This window comes from Taudactylus pleione, unplaced genomic scaffold (assembly GCF_031769625.1).
Source record: "Taudactylus pleione unplaced genomic scaffold, aTauple2 ptg000135l, whole genome shotgun sequence".
Taxonomy (NCBI): Eukaryota; Metazoa; Chordata; class Amphibia; order Anura; family Myobatrachidae; genus Taudactylus; species Taudactylus pleione.
In genome coordinates, this window is record NW_028284537.1 from 9371327 (window position 1) to 9384698 (window position 13372).

At 40.1% G+C, this 13372-nt stretch overlaps 1 protein-coding gene across 20 annotated transcripts in view; it reads left to right on the plus strand.

The window, feature by feature from the left end:
- The window catches only part of CADPS (calcium dependent secretion activator), a 489445-nt gene that overhangs the window by 148730 nt on the left and 327343 nt on the right, over nt 1–13372 (plus strand). For all 20 annotated transcript variants that reach the window (XM_088473424.1, XM_088473427.1, XM_088473407.1 and 17 more), the window contains exons 2-3: nt 677–790; nt 6735–7067. In XM_088473424.1, the coding sequence (XP_088329550.1) occupies nt 677–790; nt 6735–7067 (447 nt within the window). The remainder of the gene's footprint in view (nt 1–676; nt 791–6734; nt 7068–13372) is intronic.

Sequence of the window (13372 nt, forward strand, 5' to 3'; positions counted from 1 at the left end):
GTTTGCTGGTGTAGCCTTGCTGATGGCCTTGCATGTTAGTAGAAGTGCATGGTCATTTCTGAAAAATAGGGTCATTTACAGTGAAAAACATATCCAAGGACAAATATTTAATGTCCTTGAAATTTGGAACATTTGGCAACTATGCAGAACTGCTGTTGTTTACAACAATCAAACAGACCTAATGCAGATGAATTAATTTCTTCTCAATACTGCAATATGTTACTTTGAAAATATTTATTGAAAGTAAATATATAATGCATGGTTATGTAGCTGACAAGCATTATATACTAGTACTGCAGAGAAATGATGCTTAGCTTTCTCAAACTCTCAACTCCAATGTTTTAAATAATCCTTGTTCTTTACTATATATTATGACAAATTGTCTTGTTATAAAAAAATGCCATAATTAACCATTTAAACATATTAAACAACAGTAATAATAATTGCTGGTACAGCTAAAGACATAGCATAAAATGATCTTATCCGGAGAGTGATGTTATAAAGAGGGTGACCTATAGTGGATACACAAGCAGTATAACAGTATATAACTTTTGTTCCAAGATAGTGGTGCTAAGGGAAGGTGGCATTCTGAGGGGTATGGGGGAAGATTTAACCAGAGAGCTCCGTAATTGTGTTCTATAGTAACGTTTTATTCTGTTTCTCATCTCTCTCACAGATCAGTAAACAGCAGCTACAGACAGTGAAAGATCGTTTCCAAGCATTTTTCAATGGAGAGACGCAGATTGTGGCGGATGAGGCGTTCATGAATGCTGTGCAGAGTTACTATGAGGTGAGGGATGCCATGAAGAATGTTTCTTTCTTTATTCTTTGCAGCCAGCCTTCTCCAGAAATTAATAGTGAGAGAGATGGTACCTGGCAAGAATATAGGACTACATGGATTCAATGTAACCATACCAATGGGGAAAACATGAAGCCCAACAATGACTTTGTTCTTCATGAACACATTTTATATTTTTCTCCTTACATTAAAAACAGTATCTCGGGTGCTGAAAAGGGCACTATATAGGTCAAAACGTCATTATGACACTTACGTTATACAAAACTAGTCCCTTACTCTCAATAAATGGGAGCTGAGCAATATAGCACTGTTAGAGCTAGTGATAACACTTACGATATAAGTGGTCAAAAACCCTTTTTCCCAAAAATGAAATATGGGTCGCATTTGGAAAATAAGGGATGACACAACAAAGAATAGATAATCAATAAGAAAATTATTTATTAGTTAGATTAAAGGCATCACTATTGTCATGGATAAACAAAATTTTAAAATAACAAAATCGTTTTCACTATTGTAGACATCAATGGTTAGAGGAATAATACAGGTTGAGTCTCCCATATCCAAATATTCAGAAATACGGAATATTCAGAAATACGGAATATTTTTAGCATGACTGAGAAAGTGAAACCTTTGCTTTCTGATGGTTCAATGTACATAAACTTTGTTTAAAGCACAAAATTATTAAAATATTGTATAAAATAACTTTCAGACTATGTGTATAAGGTGTCTATGAAACAAAAGAATTTCATGTATATACACAAACTTTTTTTGATACACAAAATTATTAAAAACATTGTATGAAATTACCTGCAGACTGTGTGTATAAGGTGCATATAGAACATAAATGCATTCTGTGTTTAGATTTGGGTCCCATTCCCAAGATATTTCTTTATAGTATACACATATTCCAAACAACGGAATATTGCGATATCCAAAATACCCCTGGTCCCAAGCATTTTAGATATGGGAGACTTAACCTGTAATAAAAAAAATAAAAATACAAACAATTTAAAATAATTTAAAAACACAGCGTCACAAGTTAACAATCAGGCATAAAAATAAAGCATAAAAGAAAAATGTAATTCTCACGAAAATTTGCAGCAACGCGTTTCACGACACCTGGCCACTTCCTCAGGCAGATTCAACACTGATATTATACATATACGTAAATTTGGGGAACTGATATCGCTACGTAAATTTGGGACATGTATGATAGCCGGCTACTGTGCAAGAGAACAACCAATTAGAGTGTACCTGTCAGTTTTGTAATACATGTTAGTAGATGAAAGAAAATGTTGCTATTGGTTACAGCGCTTTTTTTGTTTTGTGCACCATTTAAATGTCACCTATTGTTTTGTTAATATCTTGCCTTTTAAAGCACCAATGCTTTTACTCATAATGAAATGTTTGACCGTATCTCAGTAATTGCAGAATTAATCTAGTGCTGTGTTCTTATTTGTTCACAGTAAATGTTAAATCTGCTTTGGGATTCTGTTCCTACATGAATAATAAAGTGAGCATATCTCACATTGTTCATGTAAAGGTTATCTGCATACAGTAGTAACGACTGATGGTTGCAGCATTACTGGGAAACAGTTCTTAGATATTCTCATGCTGTTCCTGCTGTTCCACCTCACCTAAGATGCCTTTATACTTATCAGACTGTGCTGTGAATATTTAATCTGCAACATGGGAACCTGTAGAGTTTCAGAAGAGCATTTTCAATAATGAATACAACAGTGGGTATTTGCTGGGAATCAGATAAATACATCACAATTGACTTCCCTGTTAATACCTTAATGATTATACGACCTTCAGACCAGAGGCGGAGCAAAGCCTGGAGAGCCCGGTTGCAGTGCCTTTCCCCCCTCCATGCAGTGCCCCGACACCGCCCCCTTTCTCCCGTCTCTGTCCGTGGTGGCATATTCTGTGTGATAATTTCAGAAGACGGCACGTGCGCAGAAGATAGTAAAGGCACAGTGCAAGAGTTCGACACCGTTGCCATCTTTCCGCATATATGACGCTGTTGCCAGACATAAAAAGAGGGGTCCTGCCGCAGGCACACCGTGGCCTCTGTTTAGGATGCAGGGAGTGTGTATGGGGCCCCCCTTGATCCAGGGCTTGTGCAAGGTTTCTCGGCATCCTAGGCAAAATATCAACCTACTGTCTCCCACCCACTCTCACCAATACCCGCTTTCCAGCCCCTCAAGTGAAAGTGAGGAGGTGGCATCTTAGAAGCTCAACAGCTGCCACTGTCATATAGAGAAATGTAATGAAATAAGCAGAAGAAGAACAGATGCACTGGGCAGTTGGTTAGAACAGAAAAGTGGAGACATTTCCGTGGTCAGAACCTTACCTAGCTATGCATATGAGCAGCTGACTATGCATGTGAGCCGGAGTGATATCAGTCATGCCTGGGATAGATATCTAATTATGCATTCGAAAGTTAGAAGCCTGGGTAAGAGGTAGGGTGGCGATGGAGGACATCGGTGTGGTAGGAGAGCGGAGAGTCACTGTGTGCGCAGGGGGGATATAAGGCAGCAGCGGTGCGCAGTGCATTTCATCAATAGTGACAGCAGTACTCGGTACCAGGCACATACACACACACCATCCTTGGGTGACCACATTGCACAGTCTCAGCAGTGCCCCCACCAGGCCAGGCTCCATGCCGTTAAAGGAAGCGTTTGGTGTCGCCAGAGCTGTCACACTCACCTGAGCCCTTATGGTGCTGCTCAGGAGCTCGCTGCTGTTCGCGGGTCTCCTGATGGTGACGGCGCTGCCTGGAGAGCTGCGTGGATGGAGGAGCCCAGTGACCGATTAGAGTACTTGGTGAAGCTGTGTTGCCGCAAATCCATCCATGCAGTCATCTTAACGTGTAGTGGGTCCTGGTGGAATCGGCTGTCCCCGGAGGAGGAGTAGAGAGGCCCTGGTTACCAGGTGACAGTGGCAGGTCATGGTGTGGAGCACACCTGACCTAGGCACGCCATCCCACAGATGTCCCCTTGAGCCAGTTGGAAGGGAGAGGGGCGGTAGTTAATGGAGGAATGGAACAGATCTCAAAGATCCTTTCCTGCCGTCACCAGATGTTACCCTGAATAGGCACGCAGGTTACCAATCCCTGGTCAGAGGCATCCTTCATTTTTCTCCTAGGCAGTCTCAGTGGGCCGCTCCCTCAGGCCCCGGCGCCCTTAAGCAGCTGCCTAATGCAAGTGCTGGCCCTGCAGGTATCCACGTGCATTGCTCCCCCTGCACCAATGATAGATGTACTATTGCTTCAGATCATAGGTGTAACTATAGTAGGTGCAAGTGGTGCCATTGCTGAGGGCTCCAGAGGCTTAGGGAGCCCCAGACCCAGGTCATACAGTTGTCTACCAAGTTCCCGAAATTACCTGCTAAGCAATTAGGTCCAGTTTATTGCCTGGCTTAAAAAGGGGGACTCATCAGTGCTCATATAGATGGCAGTCCCTGTTTCTCCCTCTTAGTAAAGTTTCACACTATGATCAATCTCCTACGCCTATATTTCACCCTCACAGACACAGCTGTGCTTTTTATTGAGCCTGGCACTGTCAAAGTGTAGTCCTCAACTTAATTACAGCGTTAAGTAGGGCACTATTATGGGGCAAATGAACACCACTGCAGAGAGAGGAGTTTGTCTAAAAGCATTGGGGTGGGGGCCCTTCAAAATTTTGCTTGGGGCCTACCAACTTCTGGCTATGCCCTTATTTCAGTCTTTATTATCAAAAAATGTCTTAAAGAGCAATTAATATATTGTTTTTCACATTGACTAATAAATATGTATAGGTTTCAAAATATGGAGTATTTATTCTAAAACACTTGTTATGCAGGCTCTCATGTCTATATAGGATATAAAGTTATAATGCAACAGGCAATTAAATGCAAGTGTCTTTTTGGTTGCTGTGTTCTTTGCTTATCTTTTGCGCCTTTGATCAATGTTAGTAAACAACCGGAAATGTCAGGTGTCGGAGGTCATTGAGAGGTGTCTAGGAATAACTTGCTCCTCTATGACACGCATGACAACTTTTCTATACAGCCCTTTTATTTAAGTGATGCCTCTGATATATGTTGAGTCTAGCAGTAGGACCAGAATTAAAAATTCCTATGACAAGGAAAATTTCACGTAATTGGAAAAAAGTTTAAACATATATATATATATATTTTTTCCCCAAAAATTTTTTATTAATGGGGTATTTAATATAATAATAATAATAATAATAATAATAATAATAATAATAATAATAATAATAAAAAATAATTTATAGAGAATTTATATATAAAATATGGTAGAATTGTATATTTTATATAATGTACTTATATAATGTAATAATATTATTATTACTAATAATAATAATAATCATCATAATAGTACATAATTTATTGTTGGGGTATTTTTTCACAATTGTACATTCCCGCAGTTGAAATGTTGCAATTTCCAGGGTAGAATGTTCCATTTCCTGTGAAAAAAAATAAAAATGAGATCTGAAAATAGTTCTGAGAATCACCACCTGCAATATTGAAGTGAATCAACAGGCAGAACTGTTTTTTTTTTCGCTGGATAAAGCTTAATTAATTGTTGGTTGTGAAGTTCTGAATGTCCCATTTGCACCTGCCAATTTAAAGCCTATATAAAATTATATATATATATATATATATATGTATATATATATATATATATACATATACATATATTATATATATATATATATATTTATTTTTTTATTATTATTTATTTTTTTAGCAAGTCATATTAAGATTATTTTTGTTCTCTTTTTTTTTTAACTAGGCAACAGATTGTGTCTAGAGCAAGATGACAGTTATATTTTACACTTCTTTGATGCTTTGTTACCTTGACTTTTATGTTTATCCTTTTCTACCACCCAGCACGTCCCCCTTCTGTGTAATGTAAAGCTTTGAAGTACTGACCTTGTTTGTATACAGTCCATGTTAATGGAATACAAAGACAAATAGCGGGAGCTGAGGAAATAGAAAACAAGGTCTAATGTATAAAAGATGAAAAGACCTTGGACGCTATTCAAATGGATTGGAAGCTGCCATGCCTCATTTACAAAGTTTTTGAAAGCTCTGCAATGTTTTATATAAAAAATATAATGGTTTCCATTCTCTTTTAAAATTACGCCCAGGACAAAAACTAAAAACAACAACAACAGAAGTTCAGCTACCAGCCTACCCCTTAATCCCAGTTAGCAGACCTATGATTAAGAACCAACACAGCCCCCCTTCTGGTATCTGACAGCAACGTTGGCCAGGCTAAATTATGCAGAACCTTAGGGGTTCCGGCATTACTTCCCACAGTTTTGTTAGTTTGGCGAAAGCAACATTTTTGGTAGAAGTAAAATAATTTTTAGGACAAATGATCATATACAGAAATACATGCCATGTAATATTAAAGACAGTTGATGTGTTTTGTTAAGGTGCGTACACACTAGACGATATTTTACACGATTTTCCCAATTTCGAATGACAAATCGTGTAAAATATGTCCAATCACGATCACGATGCGCTTACCCGTAGGTCGTACATTGTATCTTCAGATCTTGCCTACATCAGGCAAGATCTGCCAATCTCGTTAACAAGATTAAGGTCATTGGTAAAATCGTTTGTCAGATTGGACAGTTTATGCAAGATATCGTTTGTCTGGGAGTGCAGGGGAGTTTCAGTGGGAGTTCAAGGGAAATCGCTGACGACATCGCATCTTTTGCGAGTCGTCTAGTGTGTAGGCACCCTTAGTGCGCCGGGCATGAATTGCCAGAGTGGGTTTATGGACTTGAAATAAAAATTAAATGCAATTTCTTGTACTATCCTTGATTGTAATAGCTCCAACACACTTCTGAATTAAAATTCTGCGAGAAACTCAAAGCTGTTCCATGCAATAATGTATTGTTACATGCAATTATAGGTTTTCCTGAAGAGCGACCGTGTAGCCAGAATGGTTCAGAGCGGAGGCTGCTCTGCCAATGACTCTCGGGAGGTTTTCAAAAAGCACATAGAAAAGAGGGTGAGGAGTCTCCCGGAAATCGATGGCCTCAGCAAGGAGACTGTCCTGAGCTCCTGGATGGCTAAATTCGATGCCATTTACCGGGGAGAAGAGGATCCCCGCAAGCAACAAGCCAGGATGACGGCAAGTGCAGCCTCGGAGCTTATTCTCAGCAAGGAGCAACTCTACGAAATGTTCCAACAGATCTTGGGGATTAAGAAGTTTGAGCACCAACTGCTGTACAATGCATGCCAGGTGAGAAGCCATGTATGATTTATAGAGAGAGCTCCGTTCCTAAGGGTCTCTTTAATCTTTAATGTCAGCACAGAACTCAGGCAGACCAGTGCATCCGTCAGCGACTTTACACGCTTACATCCCCTGACAAGAGATGGGCTTGAGAGTCCAAAATATTAATCAGTTTAGTACACAGCCTTTGTCAATAATTACTTTATTGCATTTGTTAATCTCTACATGGTAAATAAAGGCTGAAATACACAACATCTAGAATGTTTATGATATCCACATTAACTATTCATGTTTACTTTTTACAGATCAACTTAGTTGTAAGACGCTAGCTCTTGGATTTTGCACTGAACGTTCTAAATGACTTTGGGGGCTATGTACTAAGCCTTGGAGAGAGAGAAAGTGGTCGGAGATAAAATACCAACCAATCTGCTACTGTCATTTTTCAAACACAGCCTGTAACATGACAGTTAGGAACTGATTGGTTGACACTTTATCTTCATCCAGTCTATCTCTCTCCAAGGTACCAGTACCACCAGGAGCGTTTTAACAATTTTATGTTTGGCAGGGGGGGGACAATAAAAACATTCCAACTGCAAGGAGGTCTTAGACCGCATATTACACCTCCTTCTCCATGAAATGCAGGAGCAGTGCAGCCTATTGCCATGAATCACAGCCCTTGTCGGTCCACAGCCACGTTTCACATTTTTGGGGGGAGGGGTGAGCAGCCCCGTACCCCCACCCCCGTTCTGATGCCTATGTGTACCACTGTAATCCTCTTAGATACATTTCTATTTTGTACCACTGTAATTAACAGCCTATTCTTCTTAAATAGACCCCCTCATTTATTTACTTATTGTGTATGTATACATTACAAATCTCACTATGGAATCATTGACAGGATACTGGGGCCGAACGTTGTAGACAAATGGGCAAGTTCAACTGTAATAGAATCTTTCATTGCATTTACAATGTTGTGTGGTTCACAATGGCATCATCTCAGAGGTCCTTAGCTGTGGTGGTCACTGCCCCTCATCACAGCTCATCACAGTACACTGCCCAGTATAAGCCACGCCCATCATCACCAGACAAAGCATGCCGTTTACATATTACCCTTTTTAGTTAATGGCTCTGGGTACAAAGTGCAGTGATAACTATGCAAATCTCTACTTGAAAAGAGGAAAATGTGAGGAAACATTACGTTAATTCCACTATTTACAGCAAAAGTCAAAGAATTAGATTCCATACCCATAGGGGTCAAAACACATTATTCTCCTAGTATTTTTTTTTTAGGCTAGTAAAGTTGTGAATGGGTCGTTGGTTCCATTGATCCCACACCCAATGGTATATTCAGGTGTGGTTGCATTGTGGGTGGGTTTTTGGACACCTCCTGCCCTGATCACATCAGCACACATGGCATACGTTGTCACTGGTGTATAGTTTAATACTATTGGATAATCATCCTTATTTGAGAATCATGCAAGCCGCCTAGTGGGGCACATAGCTTTATTATTTGGCACAGAAATACCACCAGTTAAATAAATTAAACTAGTTTGAACATTGTAAAATTTTTAACCAACTGCCCTTGAATTGTTTAAATGGATGGATACCAAAAAAATTGAAGAAAATCAGAATGCATTAAATGTTTATCAAATGAATGTGAAATGCGTTAGTTTCTGATCTGGGCTTTCAATAGAAAAACTGGCACAATGTAATAAGCAGTAAAGATAACTTGTGCCCTAAGCATTCTTTACAGCTTCCTGCATGTGACCTAATAGAGCCCTGTTATGCTCTTGTGTATTTATAGCCTTACAGTAAGGAGATAGATGTTCTTGTACCGCATGACCTCCAGAAATGATCTGGAAACGTCCGTTTTGCAGAGATTATTTCATCCAGTAGGCCACAGGTTCTCAAACTCGGTCCTCAGGACCCCAAAAAGGGCATGTTTTCCATGTCTCCTCACAGAATCACAAGTGAAATAAATTAGCTCCACCTGTGGATCTTTTAAAATGTGTCAGTGAGTAATGAATACACCTGTGCACCTGCTGGGTGACCTGAAAAACGTGAACTGTGTGGGGTCCTGAGGACCGAGTTTGAGAACCACTGCGGTTTAGGGCTTAAGTATTTCTGGATGAAGTTTTAAATACTTGTGGTAATAATGAAGAAATAAGAAATAAACTTAGTGGTTACGGTTCATATTTTCTACTTATTTTCTACTTATGTTGTTACCGCTTATATATTTTTTCCATGTTTAATAGATGTAAAAAAAGATGTGCATTGGTGATTAATTAGGTGCCTTTCAGATCTTTCCGGAATAACTGCCCCACTCTTAATATTTACTACATTGTGGCCAAATTTTGCCCCACAAAACAGAGGTTCAAAGTTCCGATGTTACCATGGGGGGAGATGTATTATGCTTTTTAAACAGGACAAGTGAATAAATTCCCCATAGGAACCAATCAGCTTGTAGCTTTCATTTATCAAGCTCATAGTTAGAAGCTGATTAGCTGCAATGGCCAACTTCTCCATTTGTCTCATTAAGAAGGTTTAATACATAACCACCCACCCCACCCCCCAAGTTCCGGTCTGGACTTTGCTTCGGATGATGGACAGTTCATTCTGTCGTGTGGTATAGTTATCATAGGACTTGGGACACTTAAGGTCACATGTAAATGTATGTATGTATATATATATATACATACACTATTTGCTATTCTCATTTTCCTCCTGGCTGATTTTAATCAGTTTCTATGTGACATCGCATATCCATTATCCATCTAAGCAGCAGAGTGGCTGAATGAATCTTCCTGATGCAACACATCTGGGGCAGCCGATCTGTCAATCACTATTGTGTTTTATGGATAAGTTTCAATGTTTTCCACAGTTGTCAATGTTTAAAATAACATACTTTAGAGCAAACAGTCAAGTTTCTTATGCAGAGTATAATTTATTTATGCTGTTAGACTTGCTAGGTCTACCAATGGCCGGCCTGTTATCTGGGCCAGGATATGCCTTCAGTAAAACATCCATCAGCCTGCCTGTAGGCACTGTGTTTCTCAGCTTGTCAGGGATTGACATGCCCGGAGTACCAGAAATAACTCACTGTAGCACAGACCCCCCAGGACAGATTAAGAGTCATATAAACTGCCATGCATAATAATACCCACAATTGGGTACACCCTCTGCCGTTCAGGCAAGAGCATTCCGTGGCATTGTATAACGTCTGCATTTTTCTATATGATTGGTTCTCTCAGCCATATTAAAAAATCTTCTGTTCCCTCTGGTTTGGGGCGATCTAGAAGGCCTAATTTAAAAGCAGACTCTTCCGGATGTGGCCTGGAAGCATTTATAATGTAACCGAACACACCTTACATGAATCTTGAGCTTAACTCTTTCACTTGCAGAGTCTTACAAAAAATATGAGTGTACTGTTTGTTTGCTAAGCTCTGGAAAGTGATGAACTACCAGCCACTCAGCTCGTAACTGTCATTTTACAGACTGTGTTTGAAAAATTACAGTTAGGAGCTGATTGTTTGGTACTTTATCACTTTCCAGAGCTTAGTACATCTGCCCCTGCGGGTTTATTTGCTGACCAACGACCAGTACACTACTGAAACCAAGCAATAAGTAGCCCCATTTTGCAAAACATAGTGGACACATACTGTACATAGCTGCCAAATTTGGATGCAAATGTATTCAGCCCTTGTATATTCTCAAGTCAATAAATGATGGATAAATTAAATGTTAAGGACCTGATACAAGTATCTTCAGTGGAGATTAGAGCCCGCATAATCTGTACAGACTCCTGTATTGAGGTGCTGTTGTATTTTCTGTACAAAATAGGAAATTTAGCTCCAGATGTTGGCACTGATCTGAACAAAAGGAAGAGATTACCCTGGGGTTTTAGGATGATACAATGCAACATTAAGACCTCCTTTGCTCTTATCTCTATATCCATATTTGTCTTTGAACCGCTAATTTTGGTTCCATCGTGCTGTATTGTCTTAGTGATAGTCTGCTTCAGATTGCAGATTTATTTTATTGTGGAAAATGTTGTGTAGAATTGATGCTGAAAAACAATTTTAATTAATAAGACCTGTTTCCACTGTCTCTGTTATAGATTAAAATAAAGCATCTACCTTTTGTTCTGGAAACCCGATAAGGTTATTGTTGTCTTAACCGTGACATAAATAAATATCTGAAGCTCTGTACTAATGAATTGTAGACAATTTATAGAGGGGTAGGTTATTTTTTACGTGTTTTATTTTATTTCTCCCATATTGCACATCAGTATCCAGCTAACAGAACAGCCGACTTAGCGTTAGGTTTAATATTAAAGCAACTTGACCTTAATCTTTTACAGCAACGTTGATTTTTTTCATTTATATAGCATTATGCAAATATTTAAATTGTGAGACAATATTTTACCTTCAAGGTAAATTACTCTTTAGCCCTGTACGGGGTCTCTTTGCATAGAATATGCCTCGCGGGACTATTATGCACTTTATTTGAAAGCGTGTGTAATAACAAGTGAAATTACTTTGCATTAATTGGTTGTAATGTTTCAGAACAGTCCTGTTATTTGTAATAGCGTGCAAAATACAGGATGGGAGCAATAGACTAGGTATTGACTATTTTGTGGGATAAGACACCAAGGGGCCTATTCATCATCACTTAATTTTGACAAAAGCAGGTGAAAAAGCACATTTTCACCTGCAATTGTTAAAATTAAGTATTCGGGCCATTCATTAAGAAGGTGAAGCAGGAGATATCACAGATATCTCCTACTTACCTTCTGTTTTCGGATTAGCCCGCTGTCCCCGTACACTAGTATGGGGACAGAATTTATCAAGCTTCGAAAATATTATATTTTCGGAGCTTGACTGCGGGGGCATTCGCCATCTTCAGATGGCGAATACCCTCGCTTGTTCTCCGCCGCCCGCTCTGGTCCGGCTTGCGAGAAGGGATCCTTTCGGATCCCTCCGCCCCTGTCCGGCTCCTTCCGCCGGAAGTCGGGGCTCTTGTGCGCATGCGTGACCTGTAGGTCACGCATGCTCACCGTTTTCAAAAAGGAGCAGTGAAGCCGCTTGCGGGGGCAGCTGATTCACATCAGCTGCCACCGCGCCGGAGCAATGATGAATTGCTCCGGTGGCCGCGGCAAATTAGGGTGTTAATTATCGGGGTCCGTTCGGACCCCAATAATTAACATCATGAATAGGCCCCCAAAGGTTTTATAAAAACTACTAGTCTTTTGGACTAGTCAGTCACAAGTACACAAAATGCTTAAAAATCGAGATCTGCATGGGATTTCTAGGTTCTTCTTCCTCTGGCCAACTATTTTGTCTCTCTTTTCTCTCCCACTTTTTATCTCTTTCTCCCTCTCTATTCCCCTCTTTACTCACTTTTTCTCCCTTTTCTATCCCTCCTTCTTCTTCCCTTTCCTTCTCTCCTCCTTATTTTCTTTCTCACCCCCTCCCCACCCCTCTTTTCACACCTCCCCGTTTACACCTCCAGCTCCCCCCTTTCTCTCTCCATCTGTTTTCGCACCTCCCCCTTTTATACCTCCAGCTAGGGTATTGCTGGTCAGTCCTTTCTGACACATCCGTGCAGCATGGGGGAGATAGCCAGGCAGTGGGGTCCCCCTGTGTTGGGCCATCAAACACTATTAAAGGGCAGCTTGCTGGTGATGCAGATCAGCCATGGCGGCCAGAAGTAGAACATGACATTACGTGTATGGGCATTATTACATTTTGCTTTATCATTTACAGCAATGGTTGATGGTGCAAGTGCGTGCTCCCATCCAACTCGCGCTGCATATGTCATAGACAAGCATTTTAGTTGGATTATATAATAGAATTCCAAGGTAACTATGCAGGAAAGGTGGTCTTGCCCTAATTAACCAGTTAGATTACAGCTGTTATCTGTTTTTAAAAAGGAAACCAAACATCTCATTGGTTCCTATGGATTGCAGGATTTCTGGGACAGAGTCAGGTTTCGAAGATCTGTGCCTCAAAGTGTTTTATTTTAGTGCTACAAGTAATGTTTTCATATTTAGGAGAACTATTTTTTTTCCCTGTAATAGCTTATGATTGTATCGTTCTGTACTTCACAGTTCACCTCAACTTGAATGCCCCACTCTCACTAGTCACTATTTATTAGAGACTAGCTGTAGTACCCGGCTCCGCTCGGGTGGAAGTCGGTGATCTGTCTCTCCCTAGGCAGCCGGCTCCCTCCCACAGTGGGCTGCACTCTGGTGATCTCTGCCAATTGGACACCAGCTCCCTTGTACTGAGCCACGCCTCCTGCACAGGAACCAC